The sequence below is a fragment of the Sturnira hondurensis genome, unplaced genomic scaffold (assembly GCF_014824575.4).
Source record: "Sturnira hondurensis isolate 20B ecotype Veracruz unplaced genomic scaffold, ASM1482457v3 Scaffold0018728, whole genome shotgun sequence".
Taxonomy (NCBI): domain Eukaryota; kingdom Metazoa; phylum Chordata; class Mammalia; order Chiroptera; family Phyllostomidae; genus Sturnira; species Sturnira hondurensis.
The window spans coordinates 6,097,299-6,120,164 of record NW_028091359.1 but is presented as its reverse complement, the minus strand read 5'-3'; the positions used below and the strand labels follow the sequence as shown (position 1 = coordinate 6,120,164).

Sequence of the window (22,866 nt, the reverse complement as noted above, 5' to 3'; positions counted from 1 at the left end):
GGCAGGGGATGTGGCAGCTGCCCCAGCCCCCCGGGCTCTGGCCACCCGCCGTGCTGGTACCCCCCCAGGCCTTTGAGGACATCTACATTGAGCAGCGGCGCATCATCCGCACCATCCTGGAGTACGCCGACAAGGTCTTCACCTACATCTTCATCATCGAGATGCTGCTCAAGTGGGTGGCCTACGGCTTCAAGGTGTACTTCACCAATGCCTGGTGCTGGCTCGACTTCCTCATCGTGGATGTGAGTTCGGCCCCTGGCCCCACAGCCAGGCCGGGGAGGCCATCCTCGTGGCCAAGGACCTCAGGAAGCCCCAGCCCAAGGGGCGCGCAGCAGCTCCCCAAGGCCACGCAGTGCATTCAGGCCCCCGATGGGCGTGCCCTCAGAGGGACTGGCTCCCAGCTCCTCCCACACGGCCACCCAGGAAGAGGAATAAGCTGAGGGCCTGTCTCCGGGGAGAAGGGAAAGCTTTGGGACCAAGAGGGCGAGTAGGAGGGTTACTTACCCTTCCTGCCAATGTCTGGAGGGTTTTGCTTCCTCTCTGATGGGCACATGGACCTTCTGTTCAGTTGATGACATCAAGGAGACAGAGCCCAGGCCCCTGTAGGTGTTGGGACAGTTCCCAGTGGACAGAACCGCCCACTAGGCATGGGGTCTGGGAGAGATACCTTAGAACTGTGAGTCTAGGAAGGCCCCCGTGGTGTCCTGTCTTCAAGGACTGTGTCCCTGGGCTTCAGGGGAGCCAGGGGCCCGCACTATGGTCCCTGACATGGACCCCCCTCCCAACTTTCTCTTCCCAGGTCTCCATCATCAGCCTGACAGCCAACTGGATGGGTTACTCGGAGCTGGGAGCCATCAAATCCCTGCGGACGCTGCGGGCCCTGCGTCCCCTAAGGGCACTGTCCCGATTCGAGGGCATGAGGGTGGGTGCTGAGGAGGGCTCTGAGTGGGACTGCGGGTTGGGGGAGCAGCCACCACAAGGCAAGGTGCAGGGGTCACCTGTCTGTGTTCTCACCATCACCAGGGGAAGCAGAGGGCTCGGCCCACAGCCCTGCTGAAGGCCACCAGCCCAAGTGTCCATTCCAGCCCTCAGTCCTGCTCCTTAGCTCACCTCTGCCTCCACTGGGGGGCAGCAGAGGCTGCGGCAGCTCCCAGAGGGCGTGAGGGCACCAAGGCAGAAGCAGACAGAAAGCAAGCCTGTAGATTTAAGGGTGTCCTTTCCCAGCTCAGAATGGGGCTCCCATGGCTCAGAGACTCCAGCAAACTGGAAGACCCATGCCTGGGGCCTTGAACCTTCTGCCCCTGGAGCTCAAGGTTGAGTCAAGTTAGGACAGATCCCTTCAGGCCCTTGAGGGTGGGAATGACTAGTAGACACAGGGTTTGGACTAGACAAATGGGACTTCCACAGTGAAGGGAGGTCCACTGGGAACAAGATCTGCCCAGAGGGACAAACCTCCCCTGAGGTGGTTGGCTGCAGGCCATCAGTGCCCTCAGCCCAGTGGCTCCCTCCTGGTCAGGGGCCCTCCCAGGCCCCTGGGGAGGAAATGACTGGCCCACAGCCACACAGCCGCTTGGCACTCCAGCCAGGAAGAGAGTTGCCTGGGCATTACCAGGCCTGTGCGACCCACTCTGCCTGGAAGCCATGAAATGACTTCTTGAAAAGGGACAATTCTCAGATTTGGCTCAGCCTGAAATAATCAGGTTGGCCTGTGTGGCCCTGGCTGGTAGGACAGAGGGCTCTGGTCCCAGGGCCCAGTGGCTTTCAAGACCCCGGTGGCTTCTTTACTGCGCCTGTGCCTCTAGTGCTGTGAGCAGATGAGCAGGGGCCGTCACGGAGGCTGAGTTTCCTATGGGGGCCGAGGAAAGAGTGTTTGTCTCTTGCCTGGTGACCCATGGCCAGGCTGCTTCCAGAGAAGCCCAGCAGCCCAACTCTGGGCTGATGGCTCCAGCCAAGCAGAGAGCCCTCTCCAAGCCTGCTCTTTGCTCCCCCACCCCCAACCAGACAGCCCAGCAGACTTCTCTCCAGGCTGGCTTGCAGCAGCCCTCCTCCAGGAAGCCTTCCCTGAACAGCCATGCTCAGCCCTTCCTGGTCTCCTGGGTAGTGTAGGTGGTGAGCTGCCCCCCAGAGGAGACCAGGTTTCCTCCACGGGCCTGAGAGATCTGTCAGTGACCCCCTCCCCGGCCCCCAGGTGGTGGTGAATGCCCTTCTGGGCGCCATCCCCTCCATCATGAACGTGCTGCTCGTCTGCCTCATCTTCTGGCTCATCTTCAGCATCATGGGCGTCAACCTGTTTGCGGGCAAGTTCTACTACTGCATCAACACCACCACCTCCGAGAGGTTCGACATCTCCGAGGTCAACAACAAGTCCCAGTGCGAGAGCCTGATGCACACGGGACAGGTCCGCTGGCTCAACGTCAAAGTCAACTACGACAACGTGGGTCTGGGCTACCTCTCCCTCCTGCAGGTGGTGAGTGTGACCCCCTGGCCCTGCAGCGACCTAGGATGGAGGAACCTCCTGTCTTGTTGCACCTGACCCCACTGCCACTCCTTGTCAGGGGGCTTGCCCACCCTGTGTCCAGGGCTGCAGGGCCCTCTCTGTCCCCTATTTGATGCCTGCCCTGTGGGGCTATGGGCGGGTAGCCTCTGGGAAGGACCAGGCTGAATGACAGAGGCAGCAAGCAGCCCCTCCCCTCATACCTGATCACACCCCCCAGGCCACCTTCAAAGGCTGGATGGACATCATGTATGCAGCCGTGGACTCCCGGGAGGTGAGTGAGATATGGCTGGTGAGCAAGTCAAGGGCGAGGCCCCGTGGCGTGTCTGCCCATCTACTCCCATCTCCCCATGCCACCTCCTCGGGAGCCCTTGAGACTCTGAGGGTGGATGGGTCCACCCCTGGCCCAAGGCCCCTCTGCCCACAGGGAGACAGGGAGCGCGGAGGAGCCAGTGCGTGTGCCCGTCCCCCCCAGCACACCCCGTCCTGTCCTGTGGTCCCTGCAGGTGGAGCAGCAGCCCCAGTACGAGGTGAACATGTACATGTACCTCTATTTTGTCATCTTCATCATCTTCGGATCCTTCTTCACCCTCAACCTCTTCATCGGCGTCATCATCGACAACTTCAACCAGCAGAAGAAGAAGATGAGTATCCAGCCCTGCCTTCCCTGGGCCTCCCCACGCGGGGCGTGCTCTGCCCTTCCCCGGTCCACTCAGCCCTTCACAGTTCACAAACGCTGCCTTGGCCCCCGCCGGGCTGTCGCTGGCAACACGGCCGAGGCAGCGAGTCTGGGTTCAGATCCCCCTGGGCCTCCCCAAACTGCAGTTTTCCCATCTATAAAATGCTGCCTCCCTTTCTGGGTTCATCTGAGGACCCAGATACTGATGGAAAGTGGCCCCAAACAGGCTGTGAGGCAGCATGGGTCCCCTTCCCGCTGCTCTCCGCTCCTCTCCCCTCCTTTGACCCCCATCTCTGGCCCTGCCAGTTCCCCTCCCCTTTTCACCCAGTTCCCCTGCTGGGGTGGGGGCTGCCTTAAGGGTGATACCTGAGGAGGGAGGTCCTGGAGACAGAGAAGGGGGATCCCCCAACCTTACGGACCCCATCCCTCTATACTTTGGAGGAAAAGACATCTTTATGACAGAGGAACAGAAGAAATACTATAATGCCATGAAGAAGCTTGGCTCCAAGAAGCCTCAGAAGCCAATTCCACGGCCCCAGGTACCTGCCCTCTGGGCCCCTCTCTCTGCAGCCTGTACCAGGCTTCTGCCTAAGGGGGGGACCACAGGGCCAAAAAGAAGCCTGCGCTCTGCCCACCAGGCTATGTCCCTGGCGTTACCCTGGGTTCACCCGCAGGGAGGCTGGGCCCACCTGTCTGGAGGGGTGCCTCTCTGTAACCGTACAAAGGCACCGAATGCACAAGCAGCAGCCTGCTAAACCCCAGTCACTGGTTTACCCCTCCCCTGGCCCTGCACAGGCCCCCAATGTCCACTCACCTCCTTAGGTGGCTTCTGGGGCAAGGGACCCTAGAAAGGGAAGGAAAAAGATGGCCAGACACCCTCCCCAGGGAGCAGTAGCTTGGGGAAAGGGTGAGGGGCTGCTTGGGGATCCTGACAGGGGGAAAGGCCTCAGAGTGAGGGAAGATGCCACAGACCCCAGCAAGTGGCCCGGTCTGGTAGTTCTGCCCTTTGTTTCCTGGCCAGCACTGCCCTAAGCCCTGCTGTACCCCTCTCTCTCTCACACTGTTGTGTCACCTTGTGTCTCCCGCCTGTCTCTGTCCTGCGCGGGCCCTGACCACTCCCCGACGGTGCACCGACGTGCGTCCCCGCGTGCCCATCCATGCTGCAGAACAAGGTCCAGGGCGTGGTGTATGACTTCGTGACAAAGCAGGTCTTCGACATTGTGATCATGATCCTTATCTGCCTCAACATGGTCACCATGATGGTAGAGACAGATGACCAGAGCCAGCTGAAGGTGGACATCCTGTACAACATCAACATGATCTTCATCATCATCTTCACGGGGGAGTGTGTGCTCAAGATGTTCGCTCTGCGCCATTACTACTTCACCATCGGCTGGAACATCTTCGACTTTGTGGTCGTCATCCTGTCTATTGTGGGTGAGCAGGGCCGGGCCGGGCTGAGTCATTCGGGAAGGCCGGGCGCTTCCATCCTTGTGCACACACACCTGCTCATGCACCTGGCATGCTTACACACACATCATCACACGTACATGCATGCGTGCATGCCCGCCTGCCATTCACACATCATGCACCAAGGTAAGTACGGGTGGGCTCACGGGCAGCCCACCACCTGCACACATGTGAATACATCTCAAGGAATATTTACTTGACAAGTAGATGCACAGTCAAGGGTCATGTGCTCAGTGGAAAATATTAAGAAGAGGGATCCAGTATCTGTACACACTGGAGAAGTGCTCGGACATGCGTGTACTTAGGATAGTAACTAGCAAGCCTTTATTGAGCATTTACTATGTACCTGGTGCTGTGCTGTGCCCTTTATAGGCATTAGCTCACTAATTGTCCATAACAATGCCTCCATTTTAGAGATGAGGAAAATGAGTCACACACGTTAAGTGACATGGCCAGAGTCACACACACGGAGCTGTCCTCCCTCCTTCTCTCATTGATGGCACTTGCAAACAGCCTTGGGAATGGGCCTTACCTTCACCTCATCAGCGTCGGTACATCCCATCTCCGTCTGGCTGTGTTGGGGCACAGATGTAACTCCTGGCCCCCAGACCCCTGGAAGGGCCTGGCCTAATGATGGGTGCCATCCGGGCTGTGCGCCGAGGATTGGGCACACCAGGCCAGGCCCCCTCGAGCCCCACATGCCACCCACTCCCTAGCCCAGCCTCCCACCCCGGGACAGCCCTCCTCACCAGCTCCTCTCTGCAGGTCTCGCGCTGTCCGACCTGATCCAGAAGTACTTCGTGTCCCCAACACTGTTCCGTGTGATCCGCCTGGCCCGTATCGGGCGTGTCCTGCGGCTGATCCGTGGGGCCAAGGGCATCAGGACGCTGCTCTTCGCCCTCATGATGTCACTGCCCGCCCTCTTCAACATCGGCCTCCTTCTCTTCCTGGTCATGTTTATCTACTCCATCTTCGGCATGTCCAACTTTGCCTATGTCAAGAAGGAGTCGGGCATTGACGACATGTTCAACTTTGAGACCTTTGGCAACAGCATCATCTGCCTCTTTGAGATCACCACGTCGGCCGGGTGGGACGGGCTCCTCAACCCCATCCTCAACAGCGGGCCCCCCGACTGCGATCCCGCCCTGGAGAACCCGGGCAGCAGCACCAAGGGGGACTGCGGCAACCCCTCCATCGGCATCGTCTTCTTCTGCAGCTACATCATCATCTCCTTCCTCATCGTGGTCAACATGTACATCGCCATCATCCTGGAGAACTTCAACGTGGCCACCGAGGAGAGCGGCGAGCCCCTCAGTGAGGACGACTTCGAGATGTTCTACGAGACGTGGGAGAAGTTCGACCCCGACGCCACGCAGTTCATCGCCTACAGCCGCCTCTCTGACTTCGTGGACACCCTGCAGGAGCCGCTGAAGATCGCCAAGCCCAACAAGATCAAGCTCATCACCCTGGACCTGCCCATGGTGGCGGGGGACAAGATCTACTGCCTGGACATCCTCTTCGCCCTGACCAAAGAGGTCCTGGGTGACTCGGGGGAGATGGACACCCTCAAGCAGACCATGGAAGAGAAGTTCATGGCAGCCAACCCCTCCAAAGTCTCCTACGAGCCCATCACCACCACCCTCAAGAGGAAGCACGAGGAGGTGTGTGCCATCAAGATCCAGAGGGCCTACCGCCGGCACCTGCTGCAGCGCTCGGTGAAGCAGGCGTCCTACCTGTACCGCCACAGCCAGGACGGTGGCGGGGACGGGCCCCCCGAGAAGGAGGGGCTGATCGCCGACACCATGAGCAAGCTGTACAGCCAGGGGACGGGGGACAGCAGCGTGCAGGACAAGGGAGAGGGGAGGGGCTCCCCAGGGGACACTGGGCCTGCCACAGGGCTCACGCCCGTCAGCCCCCCAGACACTGCCCATCCTTTCTCCCCACCCCCAGGGCAGACAGTTCGCCCAGGGGTCAAAGAGTCTCTGGTCTAGCCGGAGGCGGGGTGGCCGGCCGAGGCTGGCAGAGCCCCGAAGCTTCCCGCTCACTCGCTGAGGGAGCAGGGCTTTGCGTCAGGGACTGATCCACCTCCCTGTCCGGGACAGGATGTGGCCACGCTGGGACTAACACCCAGGCTGGAGCCCTCGCATCCCCAGGCCACGGAAAATGGGAATTGTAAATCTGAGGCTCCATGCTGGGCCTGAGGCCTCCACGACTTTGCCTTCAAGTTGCTCTCGCCTCCTCATGGACCCTGCTGCCCCTCCTCTCCGCCTGGGGATGGGGGTCGTCAGGACATCAGAATCTCTGACCCTCACTTGAGGGGCTGGCCTACAGTGGAGGGAATGGCTGCCCTCCTGTCTCCAGAGTCTTAAGGGCTGCTGGCCTCTCCCCAGGAAGGGGCGCAGGCCCCCTGGGCCCATGGAAGACGTCTTAGCCTCAGTGAGAGCAGACACCTGAGCCCAGGGCCTGCCAGCCCTTCCCAACTCTGGGACGCAGCTTCCCCTGCCAGCTCGGGAGTTCCCTGGGAAGGGGAAACACCACTGGTCTGACTGGCCACTGGGTCCTGGTGCATCCGGCTGAGGTTGTGGTCCCTGAACCACTTCCCGGCGTGTGCGCCGTCCAGACCTCCACTCCCCCGGCTGGCCCCTGGGGGAACAGCACAAGGGAGGGTTCACTCGGGAGCTGACTTCCTCTAGGAAGCGCCCATGAGCAGTACACATTGCGTCTACCAGAGTGTTGCCACACCAGGGCTCTTCTTGGCCAGAGCCCCGAGACCCGGGGTGGGGTCAGGGACCCAGCACTCAGGAGAAAATATCTTGTTCCTTCCTTTCTCCCTTACTACTCATCCTTCCACACCCTCCCCTAAAAGTGATCCTAGAATGTTACAGTTGATGCCGTATTAGAGAGTTCACACTGGGCCATGTCCGGCCCACCTGGCCCGGCCCAACCCTCCAACTTCCTGCTGCCTGGAAAGCCGGTGGCCCTTTTGCTGGCACAGCTGGTTCCGGGCACACAGGGCCAGACCTCTGCCAGCCCCCGGAGAAGAGCCGGAGGCAGAGCGTGGAGGAGGGGGTCACTGGACCGATTCACCAGTGTGCGTGTACTCAAGTATGTGAACCACTGTGCCCCACAATGCCTGCCTATGCATGTGTGTCTGGGTGTATTTCTGTGAATGGGTGTCAGTGTGCCCTGTAGTGTCTGGCTGGTGTGTGTGTGTCCACATGAGTGTGCCTGTGCCGTGAGTGTGTGTGTGAGTGTGTGTATGAGTGTGAACATGGGCGCTGAGGTCTTGTCCCTCCTGGTCTTAGTTCCTCTTCTTTTTTTTCTTGTTTCTCGTGAACGGTTTGATTAAAACTCAGGAAGCAGCAAAACCTCCAAAACAACACATGTGTGTGCATGCACACGCCCGTGGGCAAGAGCCCTCCTCTCTGTCAGCCCTGCCCTCGGGCCCCCTCAATGCCCCTCCTGGGAGTCCCTCTCTCACTCCCTGTGACCCCAGGATTCTCCCTCCCACTGGTTGTTTTTGTCACCCCGGCCCAGCCCTGCCCCACGTCTCCTGCCTGTGTCTTCCATGGAGAGGGGCCCCGCTCCACGCGGCTCTTCCGTCAGATGTTCATCCTACAGGGCGGGGGCAGCCTCTTCCCTGACCAGCACCCTGCACACTGCCTTTCCCGCCTTGGGCCCCAGACCGGCTTGGCCCCAAGAGCCTCCCATTGTTGGACTGGGCACACTGTGTGCAGACCCCAGAGCCTCCCACTGGCTGTGCCCCTCCTCACCTACGGACTCACACCTATGCACACCTTGTCCAAGTAGGAGCCGGCCGAGCCAGGCCAGCGGACAGGCCCCTTTGTACAGTTCTTACAATAAATCACCCCTCATGCCTCTGACACGTGCTCGTCTTCCTTCTGCGGCTCCAGTGTGGACGTCAACGGGTCCTGAGGGCAGCAGATGGCCGGGAGGGCTGGGGGGATTGGAGCCAAGTAAGACCTGGGGAATCTCTGGGTGGGGGGGTTAGGGGATGGCCCCAACTCCCTCCTCTGGCCCTGTACTCTCCTGCTCTGCTCTGCAAGACTTGGACTCCTGCTGGAGTCCAAGGGACCAGCTGAGGTCAAGGGTCATGCCTCTCCTTCTGTAACAGGCAGCAGCACACCCCCCGCCCAGCAGGATAGCACCCAGGAACCAGGTATGGGGGCTCTTCATCCCCAGCCGCTCCTCTCTGGAAGCCCCTTCACCTCTCTGCTCCCACTCCCAGGGGCCCCAGGGTGCTTATGGGGCAGACGGCATGTCCCTTCCCTCTCCCAAGAGTTACTACCCCCCCTCCCCAGGGCCCTGCCTCTGATCCCCACCTCAGAGAGCCCAGGGTCCCCTGGGCCTGTGACAAAGAGTAATTTGTAGTGAACTTGGTCCGTATCCCCAGTGGGCGAAATATAATTTTGTATACAATCTTGTTTCCTACAACTTGATTTCTGCCTCCCAGGGCTGTATTCATCCAAACTAGCAAATGGTCCTTTTCAGGATTTCTGTACACCCCCTTCTCCCTGAGCCTTGAGTGACAAGAAAAAAAAAAAAGACAAGCTACTGAGCCATGTGGAGGACGCAGGCTAGCGTTTCGGAGCCAGCCTGCTCCCCAGGCAGCGACGCTCCGGGGCACCTTCCGGAGGGGCCGGGCTGCCTTGCCACGCAGACACAGGATTGCCTTCCAGGCTCGAAGCTGCCCTACAAAGAACATTATTACGATGGTTTCTATTTTCCATAAATGAGGACACCAGTCTCCGAAAGGTGAAGAATGGGTTTTGCTTAACTGGGCGTGTGAGGCAGAGAAATCTACTTTGTGGGCCCTGGCTGGTGTAGCTCAGTGGATTGAGCGCGGGCCTGTGAACCACACGATCGCGGTTCGATTCCCAGTCAGGGCACATGCCTGGGTTGCAGGCCAGTTCCCAGCAGGGGACTCACGAGAAGTAAATATACATTGATATTTCTCTCCTTCTCTCCTTCCTTTCCCCTCTAAAGATAAATAAATAAAATCTTTAAAAAAAAAAGAAATCTACTTTGTGATTTATTATGCAGTCCCTCCCTGCAGGACCACTGGTCCATGAATACCAGTGTCACTGACTGGTCCCTAAGTGGCCCTGACACGCCATTCCAAATACTCCCCGAAGTGCAGCAGGACCAGCCTCATTGAGAACCACCAGGTAACTTGGGGAGACTTGCCAGCTGGCACACAGTAGGGCCAGGATTTGAACCTGCGTACTGTTAGCCAGCAAGCATCCTCTCAGGAACAGAACCAACAGCCCAGGAATATAAGCATGATCTGAGGTTAGCCAGGGGACCAAGTGGGGCCCGTAAGAGTGGACTGGGTGAGGGGCAGAGGTCTGAGCCCTTCTTTCCAAACTGAGGTTCTACCCTTGCCCGTCTTCTCACGGTTGCTGAGAGTCCCTCTTGCTTCCCCAACCCCCTGCCTCCTGTTTTGATGCCACCTTCCTGGTCGGGGGGAGGCTGCCAGATGTCGGGATGTGCAGCCCAGGGGAGCCAGGGGCAGAGGCCTCATGTTCCAGGAAAGAAAAGGCGTCACAAACCCCGCACACAGCTCGGTACTGTTGTCACTGGGGCAGGAACAGCACGGCCCCAACAATGACAAATAACCCTGTAGGCGGTGGGCCGCCCTGCCTCCACCCCCTCCTGAAAGTGGATCCCTGCCTGGTATCAATGGGAATGAGCGCAAAGGACACATCTGCGCCCCTGCCCCCCGTGGGGCATGTGGATGTGTGTGTTTGGAGGATGTCGACTGCCCCCCAGCCTTTGTGCCCCTTATAGTCACCCTGGGCCCCAGGACCAGTTTCTGAGCAGGCCCTGTGCCACATAGCGTGGGTAGCACCCCCAGGCGCGTTCACACCCGCACACACCTGTGTATGTGCCCCAAGCCTTCTGCAGTTATCCTTCCAACTTTGGGGGAAACAAGCCCCAAAGCTAACCAAGACCTCAATCACTAGGAGGTACTTTGCTAAAGGAAGACGCCCCCAGGACTTCCCCCCATTCAGGTGGGGAGGGGGTTCTCCAACCCCCTCTGCCGACAGACAACAGAGGCCGTGGTCCCAATGCTGACCTCGGGTGATGTTTACAATCCTGGGCTGTTTGTTCTGTGAGCTGAACATCTGACACCTTTTCAGGGAAATGTTTTTCATTTGCAACATCTGGAAACAGCAAGAACATCTGGGGCTGCGAGGAACAGGCCGCTCTGTGGATGAAACCTTAACCCTCCTGTCCCCCTTTTCGTAGTGCTGGCTCCGGGCCCTGCTCCCCAGTGGAGCCCCCTGCCCCGTGCCCGGCGAGGCCTGTGTAGACCTCGCAGGGCAGCATCCAGACCCCTGCCCTCCTCACTGCCAACCCTGGAGTGGAAGGCGGGTCCACATCTCCCTAAACCCAAACGGACCCACGAGCAGCGCAGGCTGTTTGAAAAATGAAGGGTGGCAAGAGAATGAGATTGAATGTCTTTCTTTGCCTCCTGAAGGTTAGGAGAATAGAGAGAAAGAGGGGACGAGAGAGAGAAAAGAGGCCACCAGGAAACCCAGGTCCCAAAGTGGGCTCAGCTGCTGGCTCAGGTGCGCCAGCGGGCCAGCTTTGGCTGCTCAGGATCACGGGCTGGTCTGACCCGGGGGGGCACAAAGTGGAACTGAGACAAACCCTAATCACTATGGCTCCGAGATAAAGCCAGACAGCCTTTTAGTTTGGAGTCTGGAGGCTTCCCAAGCTTGGCCTCCTGCCCATCCCCCCAAGATACCTGGGGCTGTGGATGGCGCTTCAGGGCCTGGGAGGCCCCTGCCTGCCGAGGGGTGCATGTTCCCTCAGGCTTCTTTACTTCAGCTTCTCCCTGTCGGCAGCTCCCAGCAACATCTCCCACCAAGGGAGGGAGGGAGGCCTCGAACCGGGGCCTGGACCCCGTCTTCTCCCAAGCAGGGGCCACACTCAGCCTGCTGTTGCTCAAGAACCTCCCTGGCTGCCTTACCCACCCCGACTGGGTCAAATCTCCATCAACCCCAACATGGCTGCCTGCACTCCAGCCAAGAGGCTGCACTCTGGGCCCCTCCCGGTGCCTGGCCCGGGCCCACAGCTGACCCCCAGGACCCCCACACCATTCTCCATTTCATCTACAAGACCCTGTGTGTTCAGCCAAGTGCCTGGGAACCCAGACTTCAGGATAGGCGGCTAGCGGGCCCTGGGGCAGCTGTGGTGTGGAGACGCACGGAGGAAAACACAGTGTCCTGAAGACTCAGAGGTCCCAGCCCCCAGGGAGGTCCACCATAGACCTGAGCTGTGCTGCCCAAGCTGGGGTGACTTTTGAGCTTTAGCAGCACAGCTGACAAAAGAGCCCGCCCTTCCCCAGGCTCCCCAGAGAGCTGGTGCCTCCCCTGGGCCCCGATTTGCATGGCAGGAAGGGGCCTGGTGGGGAAGAGGCAGGGAGGGGACAGGCTATAGCCCAGGCAGTTACACGTTTTTCCCGCAGGAGACTTCATTGTCATCATCAGGGGCTTGGGGTCAGACACGGAGCGGTGACCATGGCCGGGCCGGAGCTGTCCCCTGTGCCCAGCAACTGGCTGCTGGTGCTGCTGATGCTTCTCGCAGGTACAGCCCCCTTGGACGGGGCCTGCTGGTCTTACTCTCTGTCTCTCTGTTTCCACTGGCGCTATCTCCCGCTCTCTCTGCACCCTCCTGCCTCTCTCACTTTCTGCCTCCCATCTCCTTCTGACTGCTGCCCTGCGGCCTGGGTCTGTGGGGACCAGCCAGGCCCATGGGTCCAGGGGTCTGTGGCCCCAGCCCCTCTTCGGCCTGCAGGTGTGCGGCCGAGCTAGGCCTGTGGGGTTGGTGGTTCTGACTGCGGAAGAGCCAGACCAAGGAGGAAGAAAGGAGCGTGGTTCCTCCGCTGAGGACACTACGTCGGGGGGGAGGCAGGAGAGAGGCTGCCGCCAGTGAGACCTGGAACATACGTATTCCAGAAATAGTCCCCCCCGGACGAAGACGGGAGAGCTCTAGCTGTGCCTTCCCTCTGGTCTCATCCAGGTGCCTGCTCAAGGCTGAAGGGGGCCAGGAGGTAGCTCTCCTGGTGACCACACCCCACTCCTGTCTCTCCAGAGCAGAGCTGGGGAGGGCTAAGGGGTCTAGAAGCTGCTGTCGCTGTCGCCATCCGGGAGGAGGAAGTAGGAGGGAGTGGCCTGGGAATTCAGAGGGCAGAGGGCATGGAGGGGTGGGGCAGCCAGCTTCCAGGAGAGGACCTGACCTGACTCCGCCCACTTCCTCCCAACCTGCAGGTGAGACTGTGTTCGCAGCACAAATGTTGGATCCTGTCCAGAATCCCAGAGGTCAGCAAGTCCCCCTGCCCCTTCTGAAACCAAGGATGCCTGTGCCCCATGCCAGTCACTGCCCTTATGGCTGTGCCTTGTGTCTTTGTCCTCTTGCATCTCCCCATCCAGAACTCCCATCTCTAGGCCTCCTTAGGGTCTCCCTCTCCAAGGCCTGGTTCCAAGGCCCCTTGCCAAGCTCCAGCCCAGTTGTCAGTTGTCACATTCATTAGACAAGTGTCCCAGGCCCAGTGACTGAGGGGCTGGGCTAGTCAAGCTGGAGAGTCAGACTCAGCCCCAGAAGGAGCCCATAACCTGAGGGGCTCTGATAGCACAGAGGCTGAGTTTTCTCCGGGGCCACTCTGGGCATGGTGAGGCAGTGGGCAGGCTTCTTGGAGCAAGTGGGTGGGGAACACATGCCAAGCCAAGAAAGAAGGGTTAGGAATAAAAAAAGGGGAGCAGGTCAACGTAGGCAGGTAGAGGAAGGCGATGTAGGGAAGTGGGGCAGGAGAATCAGTGGTGGGGAGCAGGGGGAGGCTCAATTGCCTGGCTAAGGATTTTGGGGGAGCCCCTGAGGATTTCAGGCTGGCGCAGAGCAGCCCAGGGCGGGGAGGGGGTAGGAGCATGGGCCGGTGGGAGGCTGTCCGGGTGTGAGGCCTGGGTCAGGCTGTTGTAATGAGAGTGGAGAGGAATCCGAAGGTTCTAGAGCCCTTCTAAAGGACAATCAAGTGTTAGGAAGGGGCGGGGTCCGGAGGTTTGGCCTGTGGTCTCTCACGTGGCTCCACTCCCCCACACCTCTGCCTCATGATTACCCCACACCTTGAGAAGCAAGGACAAACCGGGGGGCTGAGCCAGGAGAATGTGCCACCCAGGGTAAGGGTCCACGGTGGGGCTAGCAGTCGGGAGACCACTGGGTAGAATTTTGATCCAGGCCTTGGTGTCCACAGGAAGCCCTTGTTCCCAGATCTGGCAGTACCCACGTTTTGTGGCCAAGAAACGAGGTTCTGTGGTGGAAATAAAGTGCATCTTGGCGGTCCCGGGCCATGTGAGCTGGCTCTGGAAGCGGGATATGAACTCGGAGTCCAAGGAGGTGACTGTGGAACCGGGACACATCCAACAGAACCAAACTACGCTCAGTGCCACCCTCACCATTAAGGGCATCCAGTTTCAGGACAACGGCATCTACTTCTGTCAGCAAGAGTGCCAGGGCAGGACCGTTGAGAGTGGCTGTGGCACTGAACTTCGAGTCCTGGGTGGGTGTGGGGGCTGCCCTCCAGCCTGTGGGGGTGGGGGAGCCCTCCACACCCCACCCCAACCCCAGCGTGCCACCAGTGAGGGACCACATTGTGGAGATGGCTGTGGCCCTGGAGCACCCAGGAGAATTTCTCAGCAGGTCCTGAGGGGTGCAGGCTCAAAGCAGGGCCCCAGCCTCATCATCCCTGTCCCACATCCCACTAGGATACAGCACCTTTGCTCAGTTGAAGCGGCGGAACGCGCTGAAAGATGGCATCATCATGATCCAGACCACACTTATCATCCTCTTCATCACGGTGCCCATCTTCCTGCTGCTGGACAAGGTGACCTCAGGGGGCGGGGAGGCCACCATGGGGCAGGGTCTCCATCTCCCCAGTCAGGAGTCTTCCTATTGACTCCCCTGCTCCTTTGCTCCTTTCTTCATTCAGTTGTGCTTGCAGAATGAGCCTCCCCCCTGACCCTTGACTCCTCACCCCTGACCCTCAACCCCAGACCAATCTCTCTGACCCTCCCTAGTCTGGTCCAATAGTGGGTGGGGTGAGAGAAGTCACCACTCTGCTCTCTATCTCTTGCCCTACCAGGATGACAGTAAGCCTGGGATGGAGGAAGACCACACTTACGAGGTAAGGAGCAGGACTGACCCCCAGCTCTGAGGGCCATGGGGGTGGTCAGCAGTACCATCTGTTGCTGTGGTTGGGGAGTGGCCAAGGCCTGAGCTCCATTCCATGTCTCCAGGGCCTGAACGTTGACCAGACAGCCACCTACGAGGACATAGTGACTCTGCGGACAGGGGAGGTGAAGTGGTCGGTGGGTGAGCACCCAGGCCAGGAGTGAGGGTCCAGCCCTCCCCGTCCCCGTGGGCACAGCCTGCTGGGCCCTCACTGACTGCTTCGGAGCCGTCTGGCTCCCAATCCATCCCTTTCCCTTGGACCCCCTGTTGGCCTCCAAAGCTGGCCTACCAGATCTGCCTGCCCCTTCAGCCCCTGGTCCCCAGCTCTTGCCGAAGGGACTGCAGTGAAAGGACCAGGGGCCAGTGATGTGGAGCAGGGCATTCTCTGGGGATAGACTGGACCCAGCCTTCTCGGAGTGCTACGCAGGGGTCCAGGCCTCGTTCAGGACAGAGAAGGCACAGACTTGTCTGGAAACTGCAAACAGACTACGGCTTCCTGTGAGGCCTGGGAAGGGCCAAGGCCCATGCCCACTTGGCCTCAGATGGGCCACCGAGAGCTTCGTTCCTCTCCTACCCTCTCCCACCCCCGGGGGCTCCTAGCCTGGAGCCCATTCTCCCATGGAATAAACAATGTATCTTAAGAAACCACACCCAAGCTTGTGACCTCTATGGGTATGGGGTGAATGAGAGTATCTGTTTGAGCACAAATGTTTGGGGCCCTGTGGGACCGTGGGGCTCGTGGACTCTCCTGGGCTCACTTGCTGCTCCTCTCTGAAGGTCCAGCCGGGAGCTGTGGTCGCGTCCTCCCTTATTCCTTGCTCTGACCCTCACTGGGCCCAGCGCAGCTGGAGAAAGGCTGATTGAGCTGCCTTCCTCCTCAGTTGGGGCTGCCCTGCATTCCCACTCTGCGTCCTGCTCAGTGAGGCAGGGACTCAGCCCTGAAGGAGCTTTCCCTCCTCTGCCCGTTCCAATCCCACTGTCCTTCACAGCCCTGCACCTACGGGGAGCCCTCCCAGAGCGCCCCAGTCCCTGCCCGGTCCTTGTTCTGACCCCAGTCTCTGCCGCTCTGGCTTAGCTATAGCCTTGTGCTGCCCCCACTGGCCTTGCTTTCCAGTTAAATTAGAAGTTGTCTGAGGGCAGGAGGTCCCCTGCCTCTACCACACCCCCCACCCCGCTGGCCCCCACCAAGCCTGGAAGTTTGGGTTTTTGTTGTTTGACCCAGAGCCAGGTAAGAGAGGCTCCTAAAGAAGGAGGTTGGTGGTGGTAAACTTTGGGGGAGGGGGGCCTTGGTCAGGTGACCTCATTTTCCAGTCATCACATCAGCAGCCTCCTAGGGTTACAAGGTCACCACAAAGTGGTCCCTAGGGCTCTACGAGTTAGGGCCCCAACATGCCAGCTGCTGGAGTGACTGGGAATAGCTTGCAGCTGGGAGCTCAAGTGCAAAGTCAGGCAGTGCTCCATTCCCTGTCGACCTTGGGGAGACCCTTAAAACACTTCTTTGCCATTCATGCTCTGGATCCAGGCAGGAGAAATCCCTGCCCTCAGGGAGCTGGAGAGCCAAGCCCACCAGCATGTGGGGACCAGTGAGAGCAGCACCGGTTTTTAACCAGCTTCCCCCTGGAACTCCAGGTGGGGCGGGCGGCTAAGGCACCCAGCCCTGGGATTCAAGTCACTGTCCCCACTGCTCAGTGATGCCCACCTGGAGCCAGGCTGGGCCAGGCAGGGCCAGGCCTGTTCCGTCTCTGGTCTCTGGGCTGCCGCAGAGACCTGGCTTGTTTTGGCATCTGCCTCCACTGAGCTGGAGCCCTTCCTCTCTGGCTGCTTTGCATAGTGGCACTAATTCTGTCCTCCTACCTCCACCAGGGACCCTGGGGGTGGGGGGCAGTCTTCACTTCTCCCCACTGCAGGGTCTCCCCCTGCTTGGGGCTGCCCTGGGTTAAGGGAGGCCTTGACTTTACCAAAAGACCATTTAATACCTTTGAATAACTAACTGAGTTTCCCTAACGCTCTGAAGTGTTGTCGGTAGAGAATCGTTTGAGCCGCCAGGCCTGCCTTCTCCGCCAGACCCCCCAAGGGCATTTGCCTTCATGGTTATGGTACAGAAGGCCTCCCTTGTCTGTTTTCTGCTTGGGGCTGTCGTCACCTCCGACTTCGGCTGTGGAAACAGAGGTGGGTGATGCTGGTGGGGATGGTGAGTGTCTCAAGCCTTGGTGTCTGCGCCTGCATAATGGGAATCATAAGACCTGCTTGAGGGACGGGATTTGAATCGAATGCTGCTTTTAAAAAAAATTTTATCATACAGTTAAATTTACTTTGTTCTCCTTCAGCGTATAGTTTGATCAATTCTATCTAGCACGTGTACAGGTTTGTATAACCACCACCACAATCAACATGCGGAACGTGAACCAACATCTTTTACTGGACACCCCAAATATTTATATATTGAGCACCTCTGAAGGCCAATAAAATTTTATCGAGCAACTCCGTAATTCATCTACATGATCTTGCTTCAGCCCAGCATACCCTGGGAAGGGTCCTATCTTTGCCAACGTTTCCCATTGCTCACCAGTCCCGAAGCCTCAAAGGCCCCACTCCTTCCTAATAGGCCAAAGGTGGAGCCACTGGCATCTTCCAGGGGTCCAGCCTTAGCTGGGCTGTTGCTTGGCCTTCCCCCTGCCCCAGAATGCAGCCCTGAGGCCCCTTGGTGGGCACATGCCTCACTGCCCACTGGGGGAATCCAGCCCAGTCCCTGGGGCCCTGGGGAGAGCACAGGCTGCTTCCTCCTCCGTTCTAGCTTGACTTCCTGCCCTCTCACTGCAGGTGCTGCTGGGCCTGGCGCACCCTGAGCAAGGGTTCGGGTGTTTTTCCAGCAGATTGGAGGTGAGAGAAAAACAAAACAAAATGCGAAACGCTGCCCCTGTTTGGGTGTCACTGGCAGGTGGCGTTCCCCCTCAGCAGGTGTCTGGCAGGCTCTCCTGTGAAGGGCCTCGAAGACCATCTCGGCACGCGGGATTTGGGGGTCCCAGATTCTGTCCGTGCGTGCTCTGCTCCCTTGAGAGGACCTCAGTACCTGGATTCAGGCCCACATCGGTAGAATTCCCGAATCTGTCGCTGCTGTCCACGCGGCATCTGGTTATAGCCCCCCCTCCCCGGGAACTGCCGGTGACTCAGTTGCAAACAAAAACAAAAACAGCCCCCACACACCTGCCACTTGGAGCCCCTCAGCTGCTGTCTCTAACCGAAAAGCCCTTTCTCTGAAACTTAGGTGACTCCACGAAGAACAGAAGCATTAAATCTTGAAATCAGAGCAGTTTGTTAAAACTCATTTAGATGGATCCTAAAGCAATGTTCAAACTGAACAAAGAGAGAGAGAGACATTTTTCTCTGGGGCCTAGCACCGCTTTCTCACACTGAGCGAGTGCGAGGGCTAGACACCCTGTGAGGGTGCGCTCAGGGCTCGTGTTCTGAAAGCTGCGGGTCCGTGCGGCATGTTGGTGTGTGCTTGGGATCCACGTCCACACGCTGCCTTGTCTACTTTTTCACTTAAATATTTTCGTGTAATATTTCTGTGCATTGCAAGATCCCCTACTTGTTATTATTTTTTTGTATGTTATTTCATTTTTTAAAATTTATTTATTTTTAGAGAGAGGGGAAGGAAGGGAGAAAGAGGGGAGGAAAACATCGATGTGTGACAGATACATTGATCAGCTGCCTCTTGCACTCCCCCCACTTGGAGACCTGGCCCAAAACCCAGCCATGTGCCCTGACCTGGAATTGAACCAGCGACCCTTTGGTGCTCAGGCCAGCACACAGTGCCCTGAACCACACCAACCAGGGCTGTATTTGTTATTTTGAATTACTCTACTATGAGGAGGACATTGAGACACAACGTGGCCTGCCTCATCATTTCTGGCCGTGTGGATATTTCTGGCCAAGTTCTTTCCTTGGCACAGTCCTCCTAACCACTCAATCCACCAAGCATGTGCTCCGGCAGAGAAGGGATCATGTTTTTTGATCCTCTCGGTACGCCCCTCTGCCTGGTATGATGTCTGGAAAATGGAAGGAGCAATAATGACTTGTCGAATCAGTGAGTTCAAAAATAAGAGGATGAACGAATGAATGAGTGATTGAATGGATGAATCAGTGAATGGCAGGAATCCAGCCTCAAAGAAGCAACGGCCCCATAAGGGAAAAAAAGATGCCCACACATAACCACAGAATAAGGTGAAAGGAGGCAGAAATTATTTCCAGCTGCAGTCACCAATCAGGTAAGCACCCCAGACTTCCCCCAGCTGCTGAACACACCTTGGTTCTTACGACTGCTTTTTCCGTCAGCCTGTCCCTGGGGAATAAGGTACCAAGTGAAAATTACTTAGTAGGTCCAGTTACGGAGATTGCTGTGCATTTCTAGGTTGTTCAGAGATCCTCAACCAGTTGTAAACAACACGCTTCCAGACCTTCCCTCCATGCTTGAGCCCTCTGGCTCACCCTGGGGTCTGATGAGATACAGGAAGTGAAAACGTCGTGCACACTGAAACGTGCAATACAAATGTGAGGGATGATGTGGCTTGGTTCATTAAATCGGGTGACATCAGGTTGTTTTTCTGTCGCTTTTCTTGGTGCCTATGGACCTCCTTCTGGGCTGCAGCTCCTTGCAATCAATCGCCCCCACCTGCCTTGAACATCTGAGCGGAGACTTGATGCTGCCCTACTAGCAGTGCGCTGAGCAAAGCTCTGTCCGCACCCATCCACTGTCTCTGCTCAAGGAGGCTTCTAAAGAGCTTGGCGCAGTGGCAACACCAGGCTCTGGGCGGCCATCCTTCAGGAACTGGGAGACCCCAGGCAAACTGCTTTATCTCTTTCCGCCTGAGCATTCTCTACGTAATGGGCCTCCCCCTTCATCACCCAGGACAGCGCCTGGCACGTGGTGGGCACTCAGGAATGTTGGTCTTCTCCCCCATCGCCCCTGGAGAAGCCCACGGGAATCCCCACATCATATCCTCTAAAGACTTTGACTCAATGCCCTGAGTGATCCGCATGGTGTTCAGACCCACGCTGGAAGCGTAACAGCGATCGAAGTAAACATAGTATACCGATCAGGTGGTAATTATAAAATAGGCTGTACTAACAAACCCATAGAAGATTCGTGTATTAAAATTTTCCTTATAAGTATTTCGTAGACATCAGCAGTGGCAGCTCCTGTTCAACCAGGGAATGACCCTGACCACCAGAAACTGGACAAGTGTTAGCAATTCACGTCCTGTTCCCAAGTGTTGGCAGTGAACCTGTGGATGGAGCCATGAAGCTACATGATGATGTACACAGGAGATAACACTGAAACACCCAAGAGCACAGCTCAGAAACTGCACATCGCCAGAAGTTCCTTAGTTTCCCTCTTCCCATGGTTCCCCTATACAAACTAGCCAGGACGCCTGAGACGCCAAGATGAGCTTTGAGACAAGAGTCCCTCATCTTCCAGGTGGCTGGCACCTGGACAAAACCACTTTCCTTTACATCAGCACCTGCGTCTTGAGTACTGGTTTTCAAAGCGGTGGGCAGAAGCACCCACATTGGGTTACATTTTGGGGCAACTCTGTTGGGATGAGGTGGACTCAGGTAAGGCCCCGAGTACCCAGGCCGGAGTCCCAGCTGCTTGTGGCAGGCTGACCCCACGGCAGGGCCTGCAGGGATTTCCCAACAGCTGCCGTGAGGTCTTTCTCTGGGGGACTGTCCCCGCTCTCCCTCTCAAGGCATCAGTCGACTTTGAATGCTTTGCTGGGGAGAGGAAGCAGGTTACTGGTGGGCTGATGAGTCCAAACTGGGTGCGGTCCCTGGTGTGCACAACCAGGGGCCCCCAGCCCCACTGTCTGGGTTCTTTGAACCATGTGGGAGTTCGTAGGAGCCAATGGGTGCTGCCTCAATGTAGGCACAGCCCAGTGACGAAGAAAAATCCCAGGTCGCAGGTGTGGGATTCGGAGCACGCTTTTAGTGTTCTGGTTTGCGGGTTTCTGGGCCGGGAATCTTTGTTCTGTTTGAAAGCTCTCATCTGTCTGTGCTGTCTGGGAATGCTCTGAGAGCTCTTGTCCATCTGAAGTGAAACTTTGGCTGTGGTCATTCTTTGCTTGCTGTCTTAACTTTTAAGGACTTGACTTGCTCCTTGCTGTTTCATTTACACAGGGAATCTTTTGTTGTTGTCATCAGGGTGTTGTGCCATTTAAAACTTGTGAAAGTAGCCCTGGCTGGTGTAGCTCAGTAGATTGAACGTGGGCCTGTGAACCAAAGGGTCAACAGGTTCAAATCCTGGTCAGGGCACTTGCCTGGGTTGCAGGCCAGGTCCCCAGTAGGGGGTGTGTGAGAAGCACCCACACATTGATGTTTCCCTCTTTCTCCTTCCCTTCTCTCTAAAAATAAATAAATAAAATCTTTAAAAAAACAGCACTTGTGAAGGTCATTCTTGCTACTGTCCTAGTCCCTCCTTTCAGAGGATTTAGTTTGAGAACGCTCCTTGTTGGAGGTTTGTCTTTGCTCCAGGTGTTGTCTGGGTTCTCTTTTGAAGTGGACAGCTTGGTCTTGATTCCATCAGAGAATTCATTAGGTCCCATTCTAGCTGACTGGTCAATTGACCACTGTCAGTCAGTGACTAATTAAAACTGTTTTGCCAGATGTTTGGTAAATGGGATGAGATCTCTTACGTGCAAATTTGTATGTTGTTACGTTATAAGGATTCTCCTCGGAAAGGATTTAAACGGATGGTTCAAAGTGTGGGGGGGAAGATCTCACTTGCCTCCCAGACTGTAAACTGGGAAAGGAGAAAAATGAGGAGACAAGTCTTTTAAGCAACTCTGGGTCCCAGGAACAATGGCACCCCCCCCCACATGCTATAAAAGCATCAGGGGCAACTGCCCATTTCAACATAATGGAGGGAAATGGGCACTTTTAAACTCAGGTGGCTAAAGCCAGCCAAGCCTATCTTCCCTGCCTCTTCTCCAGCTTCTTTAAAGTTGGAAAGGACAAACAAACAAAAACATAAAAATCTTTTCTTCTCTAAAATTATTAATAATACTATATATATATATATATATATATATATACACATGGTAAATAAATAGGAACTATCTCAAACATTTTTTTGTTTTTCAGGAGTATGTTGCCTGGAAAAATATTTGCTATTAAAGCTGGTTTAAGTTTAATTGATATCTTTTAAGTTGTTAACATAAAATATATGTTTGTTTTGCCTGAGTTTGCAGGAATAAGTTCATGTTATCTCTGTTACAGAATTTTTCAAGAAAATGGCTTGAGTAATAACCATTAAGAACTAATGAATAGATGTAACTAAGATGAAAAATTTTTATAAAGCTTTCCAGTAACTATATACGTGTGTGTGTGTGTATACACACACACACACACACCTAAACATAGGTGCACAAAGTCTGGGGTGACTTGCAACTTTGGGGTTTTGCTGGGTTTAAATGGTGAAAACTATTAAATATATAGATATTTTAAAATAACAGAATACTGAAAAACTAATTGATCTGAGTTTGCCTGCTTTAACTTCTTATTGCAGAGAAGCTAGAAAATGGACTTGCATCTGTTAATAAATATATCTTGTACTTTATTTGGAGTATGCCTCTTGACAATGGAAAAACAACCTGTTTCTAAAAGTTATGAGCCCTGGCTGGTGTGACTCAGAGGACTGAGTACAGCCTGTGAACCAGAAGGTTATAGGTTTGATTACTAGTCAGGGCGCATGCCTGGGTTGCTGGCCAGGTCCCCTGTTGAGAGTGTACAAGAGGCAACCAATTGATGTATCTCTCACACATTGATCTTTCTCTCTCTCTCTTTCTCCCTCCCTTCCCCATATCTCTAAAAAGTAAATAAATTTTTAAATAAAAATAGTTTGAAATGTATTCATAAAAATATCAATCTAAAGAATGCCAATTACGCCCTGGCTGGTGTAGCTCAGTGGATT

The 22,866-nt window shown here is 56.3% G+C and overlaps 2 protein-coding genes across 3 annotated transcripts in view; both read left to right on the top strand.

Annotated features, from left to right (window-relative positions):
• SCN4A (sodium voltage-gated channel alpha subunit 4) overlaps positions 1-8,527 on the top strand; it is a 45,965-nt gene extending 37,438 nt beyond the window's left edge. The window contains exons 18-25 of the mRNA XM_037069743.1: positions 69-242; positions 800-922; positions 2,189-2,467; positions 2,715-2,768; positions 3,001-3,138; positions 3,608-3,712; positions 4,340-4,610; positions 5,409-8,527. Coding sequence (XP_036925638.1) covers positions 69-242; positions 800-922; positions 2,189-2,467; positions 2,715-2,768; positions 3,001-3,138; positions 3,608-3,712; positions 4,340-4,610; positions 5,409-6,634 — 2,370 coding nt within the window. The 3' untranslated portion in view covers positions 6,635-8,527. The remainder of the gene's footprint in view (positions 1-68; positions 243-799; positions 923-2,188; positions 2,468-2,714; positions 2,769-3,000; positions 3,139-3,607; positions 3,713-4,339; positions 4,611-5,408) is intronic.
• A 3,565-nt stretch (positions 8,528-12,092) lies between these two features.
• CD79B (CD79b molecule) lies at positions 12,093-15,547 on the top strand. 2 transcript variants are annotated; one of them, XM_037070209.1, is made up of 6 exons: positions 12,094-12,260; positions 12,944-12,994; positions 13,921-14,226; positions 14,432-14,550; positions 14,809-14,850; positions 14,963-15,547. In XM_037070209.1, the coding sequence occupies exons 1-6, from the start codon at positions 12,194-12,196 to the stop codon at positions 15,059-15,061; spliced, it is 684 nt and encodes a 227-aa protein (XP_036926104.1). In that variant the 5' UTR covers positions 12,094-12,193; the 3' UTR covers positions 15,062-15,547. The 2 variants fall into 2 exon arrangements, with proteins under 2 accessions (XP_036926105.1, XP_036926104.1); XM_037070210.1 differs by lacking the exon at positions 12,944-12,994 and having other exon boundaries at positions 12,093-12,260.
• Positions 15,548-22,866: the final 7,319 nt, after the last annotated feature.